General features: G+C 38.9%; 2 protein-coding genes across 13 annotated transcripts in view; one reads left to right on the top strand and one right to left on the bottom strand.

Moving 5' to 3' along the window:
- Positions 1-1,752: 1,752 nt before the first annotated feature.
- LOC143673834 (uncharacterized) overlaps positions 1,753-22,575 on the top strand; it is a 110,088-nt gene continuing 89,265 nt past the window's right edge. For 3 of the 12 annotated variants that reach the window (XR_013170683.1, XR_013170679.1, XR_013170680.1), the window contains exons 1-4: positions 1,753-2,185; positions 13,732-13,767; positions 19,658-19,682; positions 22,241-22,335. Coding sequence is in view for 2 of the 12 variants with exons in the window: in XM_077148845.1 (XP_077004960.1) it covers positions 1,784-1,980; positions 13,732-13,767 (233 nt within the window). In the remaining 10 variants the exon portion in view is untranslated. Of the gene's footprint in view, positions 2,186-13,731; positions 13,768-19,657; positions 19,683-20,617; positions 20,892-22,240; positions 22,336-22,575 lie in introns of all 12 variants that reach the window. The other 9 variants (XR_013170685.1, XR_013170686.1, XR_013170687.1 and 6 more) reach the window with 6 other exon arrangements.
- LOC143673833 (olfactory receptor 8H1-like) lies at positions 14,661-15,665 on the bottom strand. The gene has a single exon (XM_077148844.1). It carries the CDS (start codon positions 15,606-15,608, stop codon positions 14,661-14,663), a length of 948 nt encoding a protein of 315 aa, XP_077004959.1. The 5' UTR covers positions 15,609-15,665.

A 22,575-nucleotide genomic window follows, 5' to 3' on the forward strand; every position in this document is an offset into this window, starting at 1 on the left:
AATTTTACTCTAAATCAAGTCACCCCCCTATGCCAATACAGCTGCTGACCTTCACAGCTTGACCTACCCTCTTAGAGCAAGTAAACTTACAGTGCTAAGTCAGGGAATTCTATAGACTCCAACTGATAGTATCAAGGCTTAGAATCTTCTCTTGAATAAACATTTTTTTATTTGTTGTAGGTTTTTTGGTCCATTTCCAAAGAAGATGGACCTTTGACCATTCCAGAATCCTGAAATGTTATCTTTTGACATTTTTGTCCAGTTTTATCATTTCTTTTTGAGGAGAAGATTTACTAAGTCCTTTGCTAAATCATTTTGAATTTTCCTATTCACTATAGTGATTTTTAACAGTTGTTTTCAGAGTCATAAAGACAAGGTCAAAAAGACTTGTGTTTACTTAAGATTTTTCTTAAAAAATCTATCATTAAACACATTTGGTTTGCTGATTGCCTAGGCATTTGGCATATTTTTTCAACTAATAGTCATCCTCTCTTTGTTATTAATTTGTTCATAGTTATTCAAAATATCTATGCAGTAATGGCATGATATTTAACATTTTCTTTATCAACTGCTAATTTTAGTAACTTTACATTAGTTAGTAAAGTAAAATTCTCATTGAATTCTGGAGTTTATTTTTCTCTCTGAAGTACATCACACTAACTCTTCACTTTTTGAACAGCCTTCTACTTCCATTGTGGAACATGAAGACAATTAATTAAAAATTCTCTGAAGATAGTTCTCCTCTGTTCCTCTACTCCTCTCTTTCATTTTGGTTTTCTTGAGCCACTATTTAAAATAATCCCTTTCACCCAATTTCCTGACTTCAGACAGGACCTTTTATGTTCAGTCCTTCCTCGTAATAACTTTCTGATTTATATACTTCTACTTTTTTCTTGTTGAAAGAATTAATAATTTTTTTTTGCATGGGCAGGCACTGGGAGGAAAAATTAATATTTTTAAGAAGAATATTTTAATGTAGTTTTATTAAAGTATATCCGCAAACTACAAAAACCACCTGGAAGGATACAATCAGTGGCTCACATTATCATCACATAGTTATGCATACAATCCCATGATCAATTTTAGAACATTTCATTCCCAATCCTGTGCCAGCGTGGCCATCGGTTGGCCTCCCGCCCAAGGAGACACCGCTGCCTGGGTGCAGCTTTCCCCAACCACCGCTCGGAAACCGCCAGCTCCCCCTGCCGCTTGGCCACCTGGGCTGGGCGCAGCACCGTCCGGTGCCAAGCTCCAGCCTGGGACCTGGGAAGCGGCTCAGCAGGAAACGTTTCCCTGAAGCGGGAACGTCCCACCCGGCAGGACACCAGGCAGTCCTTCATACAACACCCATGATTTTTACCGTGAGCCTCCGGTCCCCTCAGGAGTCGGGGGGACCTCGCGGCTCTGATGCCCTCCGCTCCGGCAGGAAAGCCCAGCCGGCGCCCCAGGTGTTGGCTAGCCGGTAGCGCTCTGGGTGCTGGCTTTTGGGCAGGATGTCCGCCGGCACCATTCCCTGGCAGCGAAGATCGATGACTTCGTGCTGGCCACGGCGGTTGGTCTCCGTCTGCCAGAAGCCCGGGACCGCTGGAAAGGAGGGGCACCAGACCCTCGGTGGGGTTCCCTGAACCGCAGTTGCCGCCGCCACCGCCTGGACCGGGGCAGGGCAGTGGGCGGGGCCTCCTGCTCAGCTCCACCTCCCGCGGCCCCTCCCCCCGCCCGACTGCCTCGGACCTTTGTGACGCAGGGGCTGTGGGCCCTGTGTTGGACCCGGTGTGTGAGACCTATGTCATCCCACCCTGCAAGCAGCACCCGAGCCTGGGCCCTCCGGCTCCCCACCCGCATCCCTGCGCGGCCTTGGGATCACAGGGCTGTCCTGCGTGTCTTCCTTTCCGAGAGAGTCAGGGACCGCCCGGGACGCTTCCAGCCGCCTTGCCCTGCTGAGATTGTCGGGTGCTGTGGGGTGGTGCGCTGGAGGCCACGGTGCGGGTGCCGGGATAGGGGTGAGGGGGAGCATAGGGCCTGAGGCCTTGGCAATTTGTGCGCTGTGCCCCTGGTTGGCGGCTACGAGCGAGAAGAGACAGGGAGGCCCCAAGAAAAAGAGCATTTCCGGATTTAACGTTGAGGGTCTGTTTAGTTGCACACCCTGTGTTCATGGGAATCTCCAATAGGGGGTGAGATCTTTTTGGTGAGTAGTTATATCCCCCTTTTCTTTTCTGAGTTTTGTTAGTATGTGTTCTGTTTTTGCTTTGTCACTTTAGATAAACATTTTCCGATTTTACTGAGCTTTTCCCAGTCCAAGTTTTAGTTTGGTTTATTTGATTTTTTAATTCACTAATTTCTCTCTGTTCTCTTCTGTGTTATTTCTTGCCTTAATATCACTTTGGGTTTAGTTTGCTCTTGTTTTTCTAATTCTTCCTGTTTTGAGATAAGATCTCTATTTCAAGATCTTCCTGTTTTCCTTTTTGGATTTTCCAACTTCATTTCTATATAATGATGCTTGAGAAATCCAGTCATATCAGTCAATAAAAAGTCATTTAAATTTAACTTATGCTGTATAATTTGAGCCAAAAACTTCATACATGGCTTAAGATTTTTAAAAAGGGGATTTTTAATCACGTTTGCTTTTCATTTATTGAGTATCAGTGAATTCAAATTTAGACACCTAATAGCCACGTGAAACATGGCTGTCTTTTTAGCCTCTCTATATCTCAGTTTTCTCATGTACATAGTTGGGATGGTGATAAAAACAATCTCATAAGTTTTTGGAAGAATGAAATGAGTCCATCTATGCAATGTCCTTAACATAATGACTCACATGTATTGAACCCCTATTTAATGTTAATTCCTACTTTGACTTCTCCTTTTATTTCCCCTTCCCTTCTGTTTGTTTCCCCTTCTTTCTCTTTCTTGCTTGCCAAGGAACACACTGCACTCTATTCTAGTGTTTTAACTCATTCCTTGGGCAATAAATTTACTCATACTGACCAATTAAAACACTCTGGTAGAAGTAGAAATGATTTTAATGACTATTTTGAACGTCAAAACTACCATGTTGTCTCTTGTTCAAATCAATAAATATCAAAGTACTGTGCTAATAATTTTCTTTTATGTAAATAGAATATTATAACATAATACAAAGTTTGGTGAGTGATGGGATCAGATTGGATCAAAAGAAATATGTTTTACTGAGACCAAAGGGGAGCCTTTCTTATTTTGTACTTGATTCTGATTTAAGTAGTAAATAAATTAAATATATTTCTTATTTTCATGTTGCAGACTGATAATTTAATAGCTGATTGCCACTATACTGCTAATAGTTTAATTCTTCTGTGAGTTCAATAGAGAACAAATTATCTAGTGGTCAACAGATTTGTTTCTCACATTTTATTTTAAATAGCTAAAGCTATTATAACCTTATAAAAAGGTTATATAAGCAACAGTGACTATGCTTATATATGATTCACCCAGCTTTTCCTAATTATGACTATCATCTTCTCTAAACTTAGTAAAATTATCAAGATTAAGAAATTAAGATTTTTACAATCCTAACAACTTTATATGCTATTGCCAGTTTTTATTTTCCAAAAATGTATTTTTTGTTTGTTTTTTTCCTTTCTAGGATCCAATTCAGGATTCCACAAAGGATTTACTCAGATTCCCTAGTCTCCTTTGTACTGTAATAATCAAAAGTATTTCTTCATTTATGTTTACTTTTATAATTCTGAATTAATCCAATTAGTTATTTTTCCATTGACCATCACTTTCAGTTTGACTAATAATTATGTACCCCTCTTAGGGACTCATGACAGAGAGTACACAATGTCCATATGTCTTGCTGTTGATATACACCTTGTCTCTTGCTTATGGTGGTTTCTGCCAGATTTCTCCACTGTAAAGTTGTTGCATCTGCATTTGGAATGAAGATGTGTCTTGTGGGAAATGCTTTGAGACTTTGCGATTACTCTATTTATCAGTAGACCTTTATTGCAGTGATTATTGCCGTGGTGTCTGATGATGACTCCCTACTTAACTCATTCCTTCTACATGTACTAATTGTACCTACTTTTCAAGGAAGACCTATCCCTTCTCCTTAACTTATTTACATATTCAATTATTTGTTTAGATCAGTAAGGACAGATTTAAATATCTGATTTGGGAAGGTGGGATTTTGCAGAGCCTAGGAAATTTGGCTTAGATTTAAGTTTAATTTTTGTTATAGGAAATAAGAAATTGAAAATCAAAATAGGAGAAAATATGTGAAGAACAAAACTGTGAAACAAAAATACTTATTTGCTTAGGTAGATGCAATAAAAAGTTGAGGATGAAATCATTCATTAGATAGTGTAGATTATTAATACATAATATAATTTCATTATAAAGTGGCTTTGTTATATGAAAGGAAAGTGAAGGAGTGTAGTGGAGGAGAATGCTCAAAACGAAGGAATGGATAGACCTTAACAGAACAAGACAAGCTTTATTAGAGAGCTTGAGAGGGACGGCCGAAGGGGCAGTCAAACCCGAAGGACAGATTGAACCAAGAGCCACGCTAGAGGGAGACTGTCATATTTATAGAACAGGGCTTGCTGAAATCAACAAAAGAACAATGTCTTTGTGGTTAACTATCTGTGGTTAAATGTTTGGTATGTTTTGGAAATTGTTTGGAATAGGTAGGTGGGGCTCTCTAGTTCACCAGGGTGGGTGAAGTTCAATCAGTTGTGAAAGGTTAGATCAGTTTTGACAGGTCAGGTCAGTTTTCTGTTTTCACTAGTTCCATCTTTCCAGACTCTGGAGGAGTACAAGAAGGGAGTGGGGCAATGTCATCATACCTGGTTGCTTCCTGCTTATTGGGGGGCATTGTGAGGGGAGGTCCTTGGTGAGCCTGGAGGAGGACTATTGCTCTCACATGATCTTGAGTTGTGGCTCAGGAGATGGCAGTGATTCATCCGGCAAAAATTTTTACAGGAGATTAATAAAACAAGGAAGGAAAGGGAAAATCAATATAAAACATATAAGAGGAGTTATAAGGGGTATGCGCCTACAGGGGAAATTGCCAAGGGCCAGAAGGAGTTAGGCGAGGCTTGATCCCTGATTCTAATAGCTAGGTCTCTAAGGCGTTGGGCTCCATCTCAGACCAAGTGAGATTGCTTATTATAAAAAGAGCACTGTTCTTGGAGTAATGTACAAATGCCTCCATGTGCAGCTGTTAAGAAGTTGAGCCCATGCCTGTTTTGTACTACTGCAGCTAAGGACTTTACTTAGTCCTGTAGAGCTATAAGCTGTTTTGAAATTTCATTTAGGTTTATGTGGGGTGATAAAAAGGCTAGTGTGCATGCTCCCATCCAGTTGGTGGGGAGACACAGGAAAGCATTTCAACCACATACCCCAAAGAGTCCAGATGTAAGCCAGGCAGGGGAACAAATTAACACTGGAAACTGGGAAGAATTTACGTGCTCCTTGGCATTTCATGTTTTCTCTGGTGTGCCAGAAGGAGATGGGGTGTCCAGGGGCCATGGCTGCAAGAGGCTAAAATTTTGTTAGGGCCTTAACATTTGGAGGGGGGTTTCCTACTGTAGCATTTCCTGCTGTAGCTGTGGGTACCAGTTCAGGTCACTTTTGAGGGTGGAGAGGAAATAGTAGCATATAAGGTCAATAAAGTACCAAAGGTTTTCCTAAGTCAGGAGTCTCCAAGTCTGGGGGGAATCTGGTGGAGCGGATTTGAGTTTGACCAAGAATGGTCTTTAAGCCTAGTATATTGGGGCGATGTCCCCTGCCTTGACAGTAATAGCTTCCAGGTTTGGTAGTTTCATTGAGTATGGTGGGGGGGCTGTGATCCAGAGGTATGGGTTTCCAGAAACTCCTGTGATCAGAAGTGGGAGTTGGATGTGGGATGTGGGGGCGGAGAGGTTTAGGGTAATATTACACTTGGAGGAAGCTAAATTTCCTGCCGGGGTTGATTCTTGGAAAAAGGAATGGGACACACAGAGCAGAGCCTGATAGGTGAAAAATATGTGGGTTTGGACAGGGCCTCAGATAGGGCATTATGGAGGTTCCAGTTCAGTGAGTTTTTCTAGGAACTTGTTGATTGTGGCTCATTTGCACCAGTCCTCACTGTTACTCCACTAGTATCCTTGCATGAGATTATATTCAAGTTCATGGGTGACTAAAAAGTGAAATCCTGAAGGTGTTGAGAGCCAGGTGGGTAGAGGGGAAGGGAAGACTTGGTTCACAGTTTGGGCAAGGTGTAGACAGATCCAGCATGCTGAAGCTAAAGAGTTTAATTCTTTGAGGAGGGTGGTGGCAATGTTAATGTGTTTTTGCAAATACTCAGGCAGGATTGGGGGAAGGAGAGGCGAATTAGTCAAGGGTGGGGTTAAAGAATGTGGAAAAGTATCAAGGAGAGGAAGAGAGGCTGGCCTTTCATGTGTAAGAATAAGAAGAATGAGTGAAAAGAAAGATCTGGGTTGGGGTAAATTCCAGGAAGGTGTTTTGGAGCCACAATTCTTCACAGAGGTTTAAAAGATCTGAAGGAGCTCTGATGGAATGTGGGTACCAGTTTAGGCCACTTTTGAGGGTGGAAAGGAAATAGTTAAATGCAGTGGAGGTTAGGGACATGGAGAGACAGTGGGTGTTTCTTGCTTTTTGGTGATTGTAGGCAACCAGATAATCCTTTAGACTTTTTTCAGATTAGAGATATGGATCGAAGAAGGCTTTCCTTCCAGTTTTGTGGCTGTAGGAGTGGGCAGGATTACTTTGTATGGACCAGTCCATTTGGGTTTGGCTGGTCTAGATATACAAGACCATTTGTGGTGGGTTGTGGGCTATGTGCATCATAATATTTCCAAAGAGTTTTCCTCAGGTGAGAGGGGAGAGGGGAAAATAAAGGAGTGGAGAGGGAAGGTGGAAGGGGGATTTCAGGAGGTAATAGCCTTCTGAACAGAAGTTTGGATGGATATAGGAGTAGGGGTTTTTTGGGGAGAGAGCTAATTTTTAAGAGTGCAATGGTGAGTAGGTTAACCCAAGTTTCCTGGGTTTTGGAAGCTAGTTTTGTGAGGGTGTTTTTAAACGTGTGGTTGGTTCTTCCTGCCTTCCTCAAGAATTGGCGTTGATACAGGATGTGTAATTTCCAAGGACATTAAGATAGAATGCTAGACTTTGAGTGACTATGGAGATGAATTCAGGGCAATTGTCAGATCGAAAGGGTGTGGGGAGACCAAATCAGGGAATTATTCCTCGTCTTAGAATGGAAGATACAGTGGACGCCTTTTTGTTAGCTGTTGAGAAGGCTTCGATTCATCCTGTGAAGGTGTCTGCTAGAACTGAGAGATATCTGAGCCACCGAATAGGGGGTGTTTTAGTTTGCTAGCTGCTGGAATGCAATATACCAGAAACGGAATGGCTTTTTAAAAAGGAAGTTTAATAAGTTGCTAGTTTACAGTTCTAAGGCTGAAAAAATGTCCCAATTACAAGTCTGTAGAAATGTCCAATCTAAGGCATCCAGGGAAAGATACCTTGGTTCAAGAAGGCTGATGCAGTTCAGGGTTTTAGCTCTCAATTGGAGTTGCTAGTTTATAGTTCCAAGGCTGAGAAAATATCCCGAAACAAATCTAATCAATATCCAATCTAAGGCATCCAGGGAAAGATACCTTGGTTCAAGAAGGCCGATGAATTTCACATGGAGTTTCTCTCTCATCTGGAAAGACACATGGTGAACATGGTCAGGGTTCCTCTCTCATCTGAAAGGGAACATGTGAACATGGCATCATCTGCTAGCTTCTTCTCCTGGCTTCTTGTTTCATGAAGATCCCCAGGAGGCATTTTCCTTCTTCATCTCCAAAGGTGGCTGGCTGGTGGATTCTGCTTCTCATGGCTATGTCATTCTGCTCTGCTATCTCTGACTCTGTTATTCTCCAAAATGTTTCCTCTTTTATAGGACTCCAGAAACTTATCAAGACCCACCTTAATGGGTGGAGACATGGTCACCTAATCCAGCTGAATAACCACTCTAGTCTAAATCACATCTCCAGGGAGATGATCTGATTACGGTTTCAAACATACAGTATTGAATAGGGATTATTCTGCCTTTATGAAATGGGATTTTGATTAAAACATGGCTTTTCTAGGGTCCATACATCCTTTCAAACCAGCACAGGGGGTATTTGAGTGAAGTCAAGTTGCCAATCAGATGCAGGAAGGAATCATCTAGTTTGGTGAGTGAGAAAGGGCAGTGGTCAGAGGTTGGAATTTGGGTTAGCCTTTAAGCAGGTGGAACATGCAGCAGATAGATTACAGAGGAGAGAATAGTCAGCTGGGATTAGATTAAGGTAAATTTGGAGAAAGGTTTGGAGAGATCTTTTATCTGGGTGGAAGAGGGTATGCAGGTATTGGAGAATAGAGGCGATTTGGTCCAGAGGAAGGGTGATTTTATTGTTGGGTACCAGGTGGTGGCCAGAAAAAGGTATTGTCAGATGGGATTACTTGGGGCTGCCTGCTTAGCCAGTTGGTCTGCTGTGTTGATAGCATCTGATATGTATGTTGTGTTTTCTTTGTTTTTTTTTTTGGTGGCCTCAACAATGGATAACAGTTGCTGGACCAGGGCTAAGGTAGCTTCAAGGAGCTGACTCATGAGGTTTCCATTGGAGATAGGAATATCCTTTTGGGTGAAGAAGCCTTTTTTTCCTCCAGGCTAGGACGTTTGAAGTATGATGCTATATGTGTATTTGGAGTCAGTGTAGATGTTAATAGTTAGGTCTGAGGCCAGGATTAGGGTTCTGGTTAGGGCTATTAGCTCTGCAGCTGGGAAGTCATTTTAGGGGGAATGGGAGAAGTCTCAATTACCTTGTGGGGTGGGAAACTGTTTGTTGTCATGATATCCTTGAATAATGGCATAGCCAGCTTGATGGGGGGGCTGTTTATGGGAACTTCCATCAATGAACCAATCTGGGGCTCCCTCAATATGTGTATGTGAGATGTCGGAGAAGGGGTTCTGGCTGAAGTTGAGGCTTTCAGAGCAAATGTGGGATATGTTGTTAGGAGTGGATGGGGGTGTGTGTCTGGGAGGAGAGTGGCAAGGTTTACGTTTTTACATCTTTGTAATTTAACTTTTAGATCTAATAAATGAACATGTAAGAGTTGAATATGAGTGAGGGGAGGGAGAGGAAGGCTCAGTGGCTCAGTAGGTCAGAGAGGGAATGAGAGGAAATAAGATGGTCATGCTGTGTAAGGTAAGCTTATTTGCTTCCAGAAGGAGGAGGGCTGCTGAGGCAAGGACCTGAAGGCAAAGGGGCCATCCTTTATAGACCAAGTCAAGTTGTTTGGATAGATATGCTACCAGGTGTAGACTATCTCCAGCTTTTTGACAGGGAGGTCCAAGAACTTTTCCCTTACTTGAATGGATATAGAGAAGGAAAGGCTTAGAGGGGGTTCGTAGATATAGGGTGGCAACTTTTTGAAGGGAGTTTTTTAGACTGGAGATGGCTGAGAGAAGAGATTTTGGAGAAGTAAGCAAGAGGCTCTTCCAGATTTCCTTTGGTGGCTGAGTATAGGGGCTGTGTGATAAGGGAGAAATTTGGAATCCAAATGAGAAAGAAATTGAAGAGGCCTAGTAGAAAGAGGAGGTCCAATTTCGTTGATGGTAAGGGAGTATCTAGGAGGGCAGTTAGGTGATCCGGGGGAATGAATCATGTTGTAGGGGTTAGTAGGAGACCGAGTCATTGAACCGAGGTGGTGGTGAGCTAAGACTTGGAGTGGGAAATACGGTAACCAAGGGCATTGAGGAGGACGGTAGTGTGGGCTTTGCTTATGTTTAAGGAGGGGCAACAAAGGAGATCATCAACATATTGAATGAAGTGACTGGGGTGAAGGTTGAGAGAGGTGAAATCACATTGTAACACCTGCCCAAAATAGTGTGAGCTATCCCTGCAGCCTTGGGGAAGGACAGTCCAAGTTAGCTGCTGTGAGACATGTAAGTCTGGATCGGTCCATGTAAATGCAAAGAGGGACTGAGAGCGGGGGTCAAGAGGGATTGTGATGAAGGTAAAATGAGTGGTGTAAAAGGGGATAGTGGACAGAAGGGTGTAAGGGTTGGGAACAACGGTATGGGTGGGAATGATAGCGGAATTGATTTTTTGAAGGTCTTCAACTAGGTGGTACTGCCCTGAGGGTTTTTGTATTCCCAGAATGGGTGTGTTGTGGAGGGAATGGATGGGGGTCAGAAGGTGAGACTTGAGAAGATGGGAGATTTTAGAGGCTGGAGGCCTTAAGGGTAGAAGGAGAGAGGGGGTATTGGGGCACTGTGATGGTGGAATGGATGTTTTGAAGCTTAATAAGGGTGGGGGAAAGATGAGAAGCAACTTGAGGAAGGTCTGTGTCCCAAATGGTGGGGTTGATATGGGGGTCAGATTGAGGGAGCTCATAGGGTCTAGAGGCTTGGGGAGCAGGGAGTTGGTCCAGGATTGTTGTCCTGGTTCCGCTGTTTGGAGTAAAAAGATGGCAGTTTTGTGTAGAGGTGGGATGTGAAGGGAGGCTCGAAGTTTATGGAGGATATCTCTTCCTAGAAGGGGGATTGGGCAAGTGGGGATGATAATGAATCAGTGAGTGAATGTGAGGTTCCAAGGGAGCAGAGGAGGGAAGGGGTTTCATAGGGATAGGCAATAGCTCCTGATACTCCTACTATAGGCTGGGTTCCTTTTATTGTGGGTCCCTTCCACATATTCAGAAGAGAGAGTGTTGCCCCCATGTCAGCCATGAAGGTAATGATGTGGCTGGCCACATCCCTACTATCTTGGGCTCCCCAGGATTGTCACATTCAGTGCCAAGGGCAGTGGAGTCCAGGCTCCCTCATTCCAGTAACTGTGGAAATGGTTTTTTGGGGTCTGTAAGTGGGAGGCCCGAGGGGCAGGGTGTGCGCCCCTGAGGGCACCCCACTTCCCAGTGTCCCCACTGTCCACAACTGGGGCATGGCTTGGAGGGAGGTTTAGGGTTTGGTCAAGCTTTTGCCCAGTGCCCCTTGTTGCCGCAGTGGAAGCAGGCCCCAGGAGGGTCTGCAGATTTTTTGTCCCAGGGAGATGGGAGGCTGGAGTGTGGGGCCATGTCGAGGACCCTGTAGGGCCATGGCTAGGAACTGGTATTTGGTCTTGAGGTTTTTCTCTCTTTCCCTCCTTGCCTCCTTGTCCTTATTGTTAAACACCCGGAAGGCTACATTGAGGAGCTCCTGTTGTGGAGTCTGTGGGACTTGTTCAGGCTTCTAAAGCTTTCTTTGAATGTTGGGGGCAAACTGGCCGATAAATTGTACACATAAGAAGAGGTGCCTTCTGGTGTGTTCAGGTCCAGATTAGCGTATTTTGTTACAGCCTCAGTTAGTCTGGTCATAAAGAGGGAGGAGTTTTCTTCCGGCTTTTGGGTAATTTACGAGATTTTTCATAATTTACCTGGGTACAGGTGCTCTTGAGCATCACTTCAAGTGAGCAGGCTTTCATTTGGTCCCTAATCCGAATTCCAGGGTCCTCGGGTTGGTATGTCCTATCTGGCTCACTGGTGGGGAGTGCCAGATCTGCAGCTGGGTTATGGTTTCTATTTTCGCCATGAAGGTGGTCTGTATATTCTCGGGCAGATTGCCAAATGCAGCTCTCTTTGTCCAGGATTAAGATGGACATGAAGATGCAATAAAGATCTGACCATGTAAGGAAGTAAGCCTGAGTAAGGCAGATGAATTCTTTGAGATATTTGGTAGGATTCTTGGAGAAAGAACCTAATTTTTCCTCAATCGGGGACATATCTGCCAATGAGAAGGAGACATGAACCTGAACTGGTCCCTCCACTCCTGCCACATCTTGGCAGGGAAATGTGGTGAAGTCAGTTTTAGCCTGAAGTAGATTTGGAGTGTGTGTAAGGAGGAGAGGGCAAGGCTGACTGGGGCGCTTAAGCTGAGGGTTCGATGGAGATATCCAGTGGGGGAATAGGAGGGGGAGGGTTAGGGTTTTGGGGAGGGGCTCAGTATGGAGGGGAGTCATCAGCAGGATCTGGGTTGGTGACAGTGGGGGTGGGGTTGGGGGAGTGTTTTCCCGGTGTGGCGGTGGGGATATCAGCCAGAAGTTGGAGTTGAGAGCATGATCTACAAAGGGAAGGTCTGGAGTGGAGATAGAAAAAGGCCTAGAGACCACTTGCCATTTTGATGGAGTTTATTTAGAATGACAGGGTCAAAAGTTCCAAATTCTGGCCCTTGATCTTGATTGTTTAAATTGTATTGTGGCCAGGTCTGGGTTAAGCATCGGAGGAGTTTAGTGGCCTTTAAATCAGGCATTAAGCCTAATGTTTTTACATTTTTTACAAGACAGGCTAGAAGTGAGTCTGCCGGGACAGAGGTCCCGGTCCCCATTTTGAGGGAGCGATAGTGAGGACAAAGGATAACTCTGAGAGGCCAAAAGGCCAGGGCCTTAAATACCAGGCAGGGCGTCCCCTGTCTTGTGAGAGCTCAGAAGAGAAACCTCTTTGGGTGGGGAGTGTGTCCCCTACTCCGGCCAGCTGAGTGGGAAAACCTGGGGTTCATGTCAGAGAGTGAGAGAGAGAGACAGAGAGAAGAACCCACAGGGCACCTCTGTGGGGAGAGAGTGAAGGAGGAAGACTCACCTTCCAGCAGTGTCCGAGGGCGATTTTAATCAGTTGGTAGCGGATGCAGTGGCTGAAATGGCAAGAGTCCCCTGATCTGGAGGTTTTGATGAGAGAGCAGAGGGCTAAATATTGCTCAGGCTCGGGTTGTGCTGAGAAGACCAGTAAAGAACCCATGGGGGTCTATTGCTCACATGGCAATATGGCTGCAAAAGCCATGCTCTCCTAAGAAAGGTTAGCTTTGGGTCACTTTCTGCCAGCCGTTTAGCCTATGGTGAGCTTGGGGGGTCACCGTGGTCCCAAGGAGCCAGGAGTTGAAAATGAAATAAAAGTAAGGGAGGGATTAAAGGGGAAGGGTTCAAATGGAGGGGGAAAGAGCCAGGGACTGGAGGTCCCTTCCTTAGCCCCCTCCTGGGTTTCAGCACCAAAATGAAAGGAAAGTGAAGGAGTGTAGAGAAGGAGAATGCTTGAAAAGAAGGAAAGTATAGATCTCAACAGAACAAGGCAAGCTTTATTAGAGAGCTTGAGAGGGACGGCCCGAGGAGCAGTCAAGTCTGCAGGACAGACTGAACCAAGAGCCACACTAAGGGGAGGGAGAGTGGCATATTTATAGAACAGGGCTTGCTGAAATCGACAAAACAACAATGTCCTCATAGTTAAGCATCTGTGGTTAAACATTTGTATGTTTTGGAAATTGTTTGGAATAGGCAGATGGGGCTCTCTAGTTCACCAGGGTGGGTGGTTCAATCAGCCACAAAAGATTAGGTCAGTTTTGACAGGTCAGGTCAGTTTCCTGTTTTCTGTTAGTTCCATTAATCATGTATTCAAAATATTGCAAAAATGTGAGGTTTCTAATGTTAAAGGCTGCCATTTATTTGTATTGCATGAAGCACTTTACATTCCTCATCTGATTTCATCTTTACAATAGCTCTGTGGACCTGGAGTGACTGTTTATCTTTTACTTTTGAGGAAACTGAAGCTTAAATGATCAGTGACTTATATAAGGTCAAAAACCTTAAAAGGGAAACTGATCTAGAATCTAAACCTGGAATGTCTGATTCTGAAGAACATACCCTCAGCCAGTGTGTCGTATATCTAACCTATTTTTTTTTTTTTTGTCATGGACAGGCTCCAGGAATCAAACCCAGGTCGCTGGCATGGCAGGTGAGAATTCTGCTATTGGGCCACCATTGCACTACCCTATCTACCCTATTTTTTAAGATAACTTTGAAAGTGTAAGCAAGCTGTGTATTTAAGTTTGAGTCTCACAGAGGAGCAACATGCACCAAGCATGAATAGACACCAAATAAATTATCCATTAATCACTATTATTTATGTTCTTTCGTTTATCACCCCAGACTTGGAGGCATGATGCACCATGCATCTTAAAGGATATAAGTGCTAAAGGATGTAGTAATAACTATAGAGTAATAACTACAGAGATAGGGAACTCATGAAGTTCTGCACACCCCTATCAACATATTCCCCAAGATAATTAATTTTTTGTTACCAATATGTATAAAAGCTATACAAAATATAACTAGGCAGAGGTATACTTGGGAATTTTCACCTGGACTTCCTACCATTGTAAAAAAAAAACCCTCTCTTATGCTACAACCCATTCTGTGTGCCTGTGCATTAAGCCACACTAAATGATGAACCATGATCTTCTTATATATAGATAATAAATGAATTGCGTTGAGAACTATCAGTGTGAAAAAATGTAACTATTTTCCATAATAAAATTCTCTGAGATTAGAACGTGCATGGGGATTTATGTGCTATAATTTAAAAGACAACATACATTTTCTTATTCTGCATATTAGTTCATCTATAAAAACGTATATATTTAGGCAACAGGTTCAATATAAATATCCTGGTCAAATTTGAAAATGGATCTCTGAAAACAAGTTCTTGGAAATACTCAAGATTATGTTTGGCCAAGAAAGAATGGCTCAACAGAAATGCAAACAAAAGGACTCATTTATTTTAGGGAGAATACAAGTAATACAAAAAGATACTAAAGAAAAGATGTGATTGAATGTTCAGTGTCACTGTCATTTCAATTGCCTGGAACCCTCTCTCTTCTGCATGACTCTAATGAGAGCATTTTTCACTTCTTTGTTCCTGAGACTATAAATGAGTGGATTCAGCATGGGGATCACCATAGTATAAAACACGGAGGCCACTTGATCCTTTCCCAAGGAGTAGGACTGCTTTGGTTTTAAATATGTAAAAATCATAGTGCCATAAAAAATGGAGACTCCCAGGAGGTGGGAGGCACAAGTAGAGAAGGCTTTGTGCTTTCCTGAAGTGGAATTAATTTTCAAGATAGTAGACAAAATGAATCCATAGGAAACAGAGATTGTGATAAGTGATACCATTAAGGTAGAGCCAGCCACGATGAATATCATGATTTCAGTGTCATGAGTGTCTGTGCAGGACAGGGCTAAAATTGGTGTGGTGTCACAGAAATAGTGGTGGACTACATTGGATTTGCAGAAATGTAAACTTTTCATGCAAAAAACATTTACCAATGAGTCTGAAAAGCCAATCATGTAGGATCCAGTGATGAGGGCACAGCAGAATCTCGTGGACATAACAGCTGGGTAGTGAAGAGGATTGCAGATAGCTACATACCGGTCATAGGCCATTGAAGAGAGAAGGAAACATTCAGTGGCACCCAAGAAGATAAAAAAATACATCTGGGTAAAGCAGGCCACGAATGAAATGATTTTGTTGGAATTCAGTAAGTTGTCTAAGGTTTTAGGTGTGATGACTGTTGAGTAAGAGAGGTCAAGGAATGACAGGTGACTGAGGAAAAAATACATGGGAGTATGAAGCTGGAGATCCAGGTGAATTATCAGTATCATCCCTGCATTCCCCAGAAGAGTAATTAGGTATATCAGGAAAAACAGTATAAACAGGACCTGCTGGATCTCCTCAGAGTCTGTCAATCCCATAAGGATGAAGTCAGGCACGTTTGTGTTATTTCTACTTTCCATAGCATTCAACTGTAATAAAATATTGGGAAATCAAAGGTGATATTTAGCATAAATGACTTGAGAACAGTTCTTGCTTACATGAATGATCTGACATTAAAAAAATTAGTTTAGTGCTTCCAGAATTCATGCACAAAGTATAGTTTGCAAAATATGACAGACAAATTTTAGTAGTACTGCCAAATATAAATTGGGTACAAATCATCATTTAGATATTATATAAGTTCAAATATATTGCATAATTGTAATGAATCTGACATGTTTATAAATTTGTTAATACATTTAACACACCTGAAAATGTTATACAGTAGGTGTTACTATTATCTCTATTTTTAAATTAGAAAAAGGACAGAAAAGTTTTACATAACTTTTCCAGAGCCAGATCTATTAAATGTTGACTCTGTGATTCTATCAAGATAGGTGGAGTTTGAAGAGTGTGTACATAGCACAATATATCTGTTTGTACATAATTTTAATAAAACCTTGAAAAATGTAAGATATGTAATAACTAATGATAGAAAACAGTTTTAATGAGTCATGTTCTTTGATTTTGTATCCAGTATTATTTGACACAAATTTCTAATCATAAATTTCATTCTTAGAGAACTTTAACTGAATGTGTTAAAATTATGGATTTTTTCCAGAAATTAACATTTCTGGAAAATTAATTGCTTTCCTAAATTGACTATTAAAAATAAAATTTATTCCAAAACTATGTTTCCAATGTATTTACATTGTGGTCTTGGATTCCATCAATTCTGTATTTCTATATCTATAAATCCTGAAATTATTTTGGCGAGGCCTACATGATACATATATATATATGTATATGCATAGTCTTCTAATAGTGTCAAAATTTTACTTGATCTGGATAAGACATTTCAATATTGAGAATAATACTTACCATGAGCAAAAGCTGGTGAAAAAGTCTTCCAACAGTATCTGCTAGAAATTTTTTAACATCAATTTTTTTCACAAATAACATGTGTACACCATATAAGAATCCCAAAGTTCCTGATGCAAAATATCTGTTCCTTTTCAAATACATTAGTTTTAATTTTTTGATCATGCATTTTGCTATATCCTGAGGTAAAATAATTCAACCTAAAAATTTTGTTTGGATCTTGGTCAAATGGAAAGTTCTCTTGAAAAGTGTGTCTCATAAGTATTCCAAGGAGCTCGTGTGAACACAGAGCAGGTTATGCCTTGCGTTTCACCCTGATAATGCCACGGAACCTCTTATATTGAAGATTGCTGATAATGCAACACTTGGTCATCCAAGGGGACCAATTTCCAAGGAAGATTACTTGGCATGACTCCAAAGAAAAAAGTTCAAGGAGCTATACATCTATGTTATGTTTGTAACAGAGTTGCCTTCCCCTTAGAAGCCACATAATTTTGAGTATGATTGGTGTTCCTTTATAATTGTCTAATTTTTTGACTGTGTAACAGAGAAGGTATTTCTAGAGAAATAATTACTCTCTGGCAGGTAGTTGAGATCATTAGCCATCAGGGACAGCATTGGCACATTTTTCACAATAAAATTTTTTTATAATCAAAAGTATGAAGTATTTTAGGAGTAAACATTATTCGTTACACAAAAATTAGAATAAACAAAATTCAAAGATGAAAATAAAAATCATTCATAATTGTTATTCTCTCTATATATTTTCTTCCAATTATATTCTTGCTTGTATATGTTTATTTATATTTATTTATTTATTTGCATAATTTTATCATACTATATTTTCAGTAATTTATTTTGATCTTATCACTAAATTATTATAACAAATCTTGACCTAAGTTGACTTTTTTTGTAAAAGCCACAGTTTCATGTATTTAGCACTGGGTTGGTGCCACACCTGCTGAAGAATGGATGTTATGAGACATCACATGGTGCAGTCTCTTTATTCTGGTTTGATGGTCACCTAATTTATCTACATAACAGATATATCTTTGTGCTCATTTATAACAATATTTTTGCAACTTTTTTTATAATTGTGGTGTACTGAACTTTTATTTTAATAAACAAAAAATGAGAGGAGAAGTTAAAACATAATTGCTGAAACCTGTAATTTTTAATTTATTAAATGGGCTAAAGCTCACTTTCTCTAAACATATCCAGTTCAAATATTGTCTTTTGAATTTTGCATTAATTTACATTAATGAAATCAAATTTCATATAGATATAGAAGAATCTCTTACAGGAAAAACTGCTCACAGTCTAGAAGCTCAGGAGATCATTTGTTGGTGTGGTTAAAGATGTTAGAAAATAATATCTATGATGAACTTTTGGAAATGCAATTTTTCTTTTCATCAATAAGTCAGTGATGTTGAGACAGGTTTATATGGAGATTAAAATGCCAGCATTGATTTATTTGACAGAAGTAACCTTGGTTTAAGCCAAGTGATAGTATAAAGTATGTCTAAGTTAATACCACCTTAAAAGGCACTGTCTACTAATTGCAAAAACACTGTGGGAGAGTTTTCTTTCCATGTGTTGAAGGCAATTTCATAGCTATTAAAGGAAATTTAAAAAAATAAAAGTAAACTTTGAAGAAAGATAAATTTACAAAACTAATTTTATGACTTTTAAAATGTTGTTACTTAATCTTTATTGCTTGGATTCTGACAGAAGATCTCGAATAGTAAAATAAGTTTGGTGGAAGATCAGGAGTGAGAAACAGAAAAGGAACTTAACTTCCTTGTCCTAAATGACAAGAAAAAATTTGTGCTTTATCCCTGACACTTATTCAAGTTTCTATTGCTCCATTTATTTTTGTCAATTTTTGATACATGTTTTTAAGCTCTATTAAGTACTTTTATTTATTTCTGATAAATTGGCTCTTTTGTTATTTTAAACTATGCATCATATCTCTGGAATAGGGAATCTTTGTTTAATAATATTGTCACAGTAGTTTTGTTTTTTGTTTTTTTTCCGCATGGGCAGGCACCAAGAATTGAACCTGGGTCTCTGCCATGGAAGGTGAGAATTTTGCAACTGCGCCACTGTGGCCTGCCCAGTAAATTTTATATATGTATAGTCACAGGATATATATTTATCCATCCTTTTACTTTTTACCTGTCTTATAAATATTACATGATTCATTCTTGCTTTTCAGTTAATTTTTAATAACTCTGCCTTTCATTTGAGTGTTTATTCTACTTACATTTAAAATAATTATTGATGTGATATTTTTAATTTATATCACTTTTGGTCTTTGATCCTTCTCTCCTGGCTTCTTTTGGGTTAATAAAAAATATAATATTCAATTTTTCCCTTTGGATTTTTAAAAATGTACTTCATTTTATTATATTGCTGATGTTTACCTAAGGGGTAAAATTCACATTATTAAATTATTTTAGTGAACTTAAAAGTAGTATTACACTGCTTCACAAAAAGTGTAAGAACCCTAAAGCATTCCTAATTCCATTTACTCCTCATTCCTGAAATTCGGCCATTTATTTTACTCTCATATAAATTACAGACATGAAAATTCAATATCATTCCTTTTGTAATATACAATTAGTTGTCTTTTGCACAGTTTTAACATATTCCCTATGCCTGGTGCTTTTCATTTCTTTTGGAAATTTTTTTCTGATGATTTTCAGAAAATTTTCCTCTAAATGTCATTTCTATAAATCATATCATAAACTTTCCTTCTGATATCATTTTTTTCATCATAAAAAACATTTGTTGGCATTTCTTGTACTTTAGGATTTTGTCAGTAAATTTTCTGAACATTCATTTGGGTATTGTGTGGGTGTGGGTGTTGGTGTTGGAGTTGAATTAAGCCTGCTTTTGTTGTTCAGAACTTCTTGGATCTGTAAATTGATATTTTTCTACAAATTTTTATAAAATTTCACCCACTTTTTCTTCATTTTTTTTTTAACATGAGCAGGCATCAGGACTTGAACCCAGGTCTCTGGCATGGAAATAATTCTGCCACTGAGCAATTTTTGCACCACCCTTTCTTCATTTTTTAATTGATTCATTTGGGCTATGTTCTTATTTACTCAAGTTCTCATTTTGGAAACATTTTATTCAGCAGGTGAGGAACAGAGAGGAGATTTCAGGTGAGTGACATTCTATTATGTGGGTTGGCATGGGAGTAAGCAATGAAGCATATGTGAATTGATGGTGATGAATGCTATGGAAAAAACTAACTGGAAGAGTACACAGAGCATGTTGGGCTTGTTATCTAAAAATTAATTTTCAGATAACACTCATTGATAAAGTTACATTTGTGCAGCTTCAAATAAGTGAAAAAGAAATCCACGAAAATTCCCAGACCAGAGGAAGTGAGGTTCAGGTAAATGCAATAGTAAAAACAATTCTTCTATGAAATTAGTTATCTTTTGTTCTTCTATCCTAAAGATTTGCATCACTGTATCTTAGTAAAAATTATGTAAGAAATATCTTAATTGGATTTAATATTTTGATTCATTCACATAATTGTCTTTTTAGGGGAATTTTTTCCACTTAAATATAAACAACATAAGTTAGGTTTTAAAAGTTTATTTATATTTCATTGCATCAGTGAAATTTCATTGCATTCTACTTTGTTCATTAAAATCATTTTTCTTTATTTTATCGTTTCTTATATATTGTCTTTAGGTATTTTTAAAAACCTGCTCTATTGAATTTCCTCTCCCCTTCCATTTCTTGAAAGGAAATTTTCCTATGGAAAATCCTAACTAATTCTATACTACTTTCTTTAATTATCAGTTAATATTATTGGTTCATTTTTAAATGGACCGCCAATTGTGGTGTACTGATTTTAGAGTGAGTCTGAATTATATGATTTCAACAAGTTAATTTCATTCTATTTATTTTATGTTAAATAAATATTATGTTTTGGGGGAATTAAGTATTTTTTGTAATAAAACTAATTAGAAAAATATTATTTTTTAAGTTGATATAAAAGGTATCTTAAACTGAACAAAACTAATTATCTTCATTTTAAAGCCTGATATATCAAGCATCTTTTATATTGAGTGTCTTTTCTCAGCATATAAAAAGAAGAAAATATATCTGGAAAGTTTCAGACATGATATTTACTGCTGGGGACATAGTCACAAGTATTATGGAGTTCAAAATCTGAATGGAAGAGAGTAATAGCCTTGAGGAAGTCAGATGAGAGAAAGAGAATGAGTGGCAAAGAAATTCATGACTCACTCTGGAGAGATCGGTACTATAGAAGGCTAACAGCAAGGGGCAGGTAAAGCAGATAGAAAGGAGAATGGGAGATATACCAGAGATATAAATAAAGAGAACACTCAGCTGTAAGTATGGACATTTAAGCAATTTGGACAATAAAATATATTGATACACATCTTATTATGGGCAAATCAAGTGTGGCATGTTTTGTTTTTCTCCTTAAATCACAGCAGCAAGAAAATAATAATTTCAAAACAGTAAACTAAATGTATAATTTTGTTAATATTAAATTAAGAAGTGTGCAAGTTATAGAAATTATCTATGGAAGAATGCTTAAAATACGATTGCAGAAAAACATAACACACAAAAATTATAACCAGGATAAATAGGAATAAGCTATGGAAGCCATGATGTTTTATATAATTATTTTAAAATGAACATTATATTCAAAAAGAATACATGAAAATTCCTGGCACAAAAAGGAAATTCAGAAAATATAATTGGTTTAACAATTTTTAATGATTTTTTAAAATGTTCACAGTAATCAATCAATCAGACAATATTATTGGAGGGAAAAAACTTATAATCTTAATAAAAATGTAGTGAGTGAATAAATAGACAGTAGCCTCAATATAGCCTTACAATAATGCCATAGCATTTCATAAGATGTCCACTATATTATACCTGGTTATAATATCACATATTATTCTGTAAAATGAAGCTCATGGAGTTAGACTGCTGTAATATAAATAAGATAAAACACACACGTATATTCACACATATAAATACCCCCCCCACATGCACACATCCAAAGATCTAATTATATAAGCTACCTTTAGTCACTCCCAAGACTCCTATAGAGGAATTTTACTTTTGATATATGAAATAGGAGAACTTCCTTACCGGTTGAATTCAAACACATAAAGTTATATACAAAGTATAAATCTGTTTACTATTATTTCCCTATCTGAATGCTTTAGAAAAGACATCGTTTGAGAAAGAATATATCTGTAAATCACTATGCCATATTTAACATATACATAAGGAATATTTGGAAAATAATTCTAGGAATAAAATTTAAATCTGAACTAGTATTTCTGAATCTCAATTTGTATCTGCCTGTCCAAATACCAATGAAAAATATAAACATCAATACAATAGAGTCCTTGGCCTTAGCAAATTACCACTGTGCTTCTACACGCTAGGAAAAAAAACAAATTATCATTAATTTGCATATGGGCATAAATAAATGCATCTATAAGTATAGCCTCACACATGCTAAAATGAAACAATTTTTACTTGCAAAATTTATATATGACACTTTGGTAGATGTTGTGAGGAACAAATAAGAATAAGTACTCCCTTCTCTCAAGGAGCTTATAGTCTTAGGCTTATTTGAGAGAGAGAAATATTATACATACATTTTATTTTAAAAGAACCTCATCAAATTACTCTTTGATTTCTTTTAACATAGATCTTAAATGTGATGTCCTGACTCATTCTTCTGATAGCTACAAATGATTCATGTACAGTAAAAGCTACCCTGAAGGATCTTGTAACAATGTCTGGGTGAGTTCATTTACCTGGGTTTACATTAAATGATAATTATTCAGCCCTGCAATTGCTCCTTCAAGATACAAAAATAATTTTTCTCTTTTTAAAACTGTAGGTACATTATTACCAGATATTTTCTTCCAAATTTGGAAAACAAATATATATATATATATATATTCCTAAACTACTAGAGGGACTAATCTACAGCTATTGCTTCATTTGCCTACACACACACCATATGTTTCTTTATTATAT

This window comes from Tamandua tetradactyla, chromosome 2 (assembly GCF_023851605.1).
Source record: "Tamandua tetradactyla isolate mTamTet1 chromosome 2, mTamTet1.pri, whole genome shotgun sequence".
In the NCBI taxonomy this organism is placed as follows: Eukaryota; Metazoa; Chordata; class Mammalia; order Pilosa; family Myrmecophagidae; genus Tamandua; species Tamandua tetradactyla.

Bases quoted from the DNA above. Each gene is read 5' to 3' on its own strand.
- LOC143673833 (XM_077148844.1), bottom strand. From the start codon at position 15,608: ATGGAAAGTAGAAATAACACAAACGTGCCTGACTTCATCCTTATGGGA.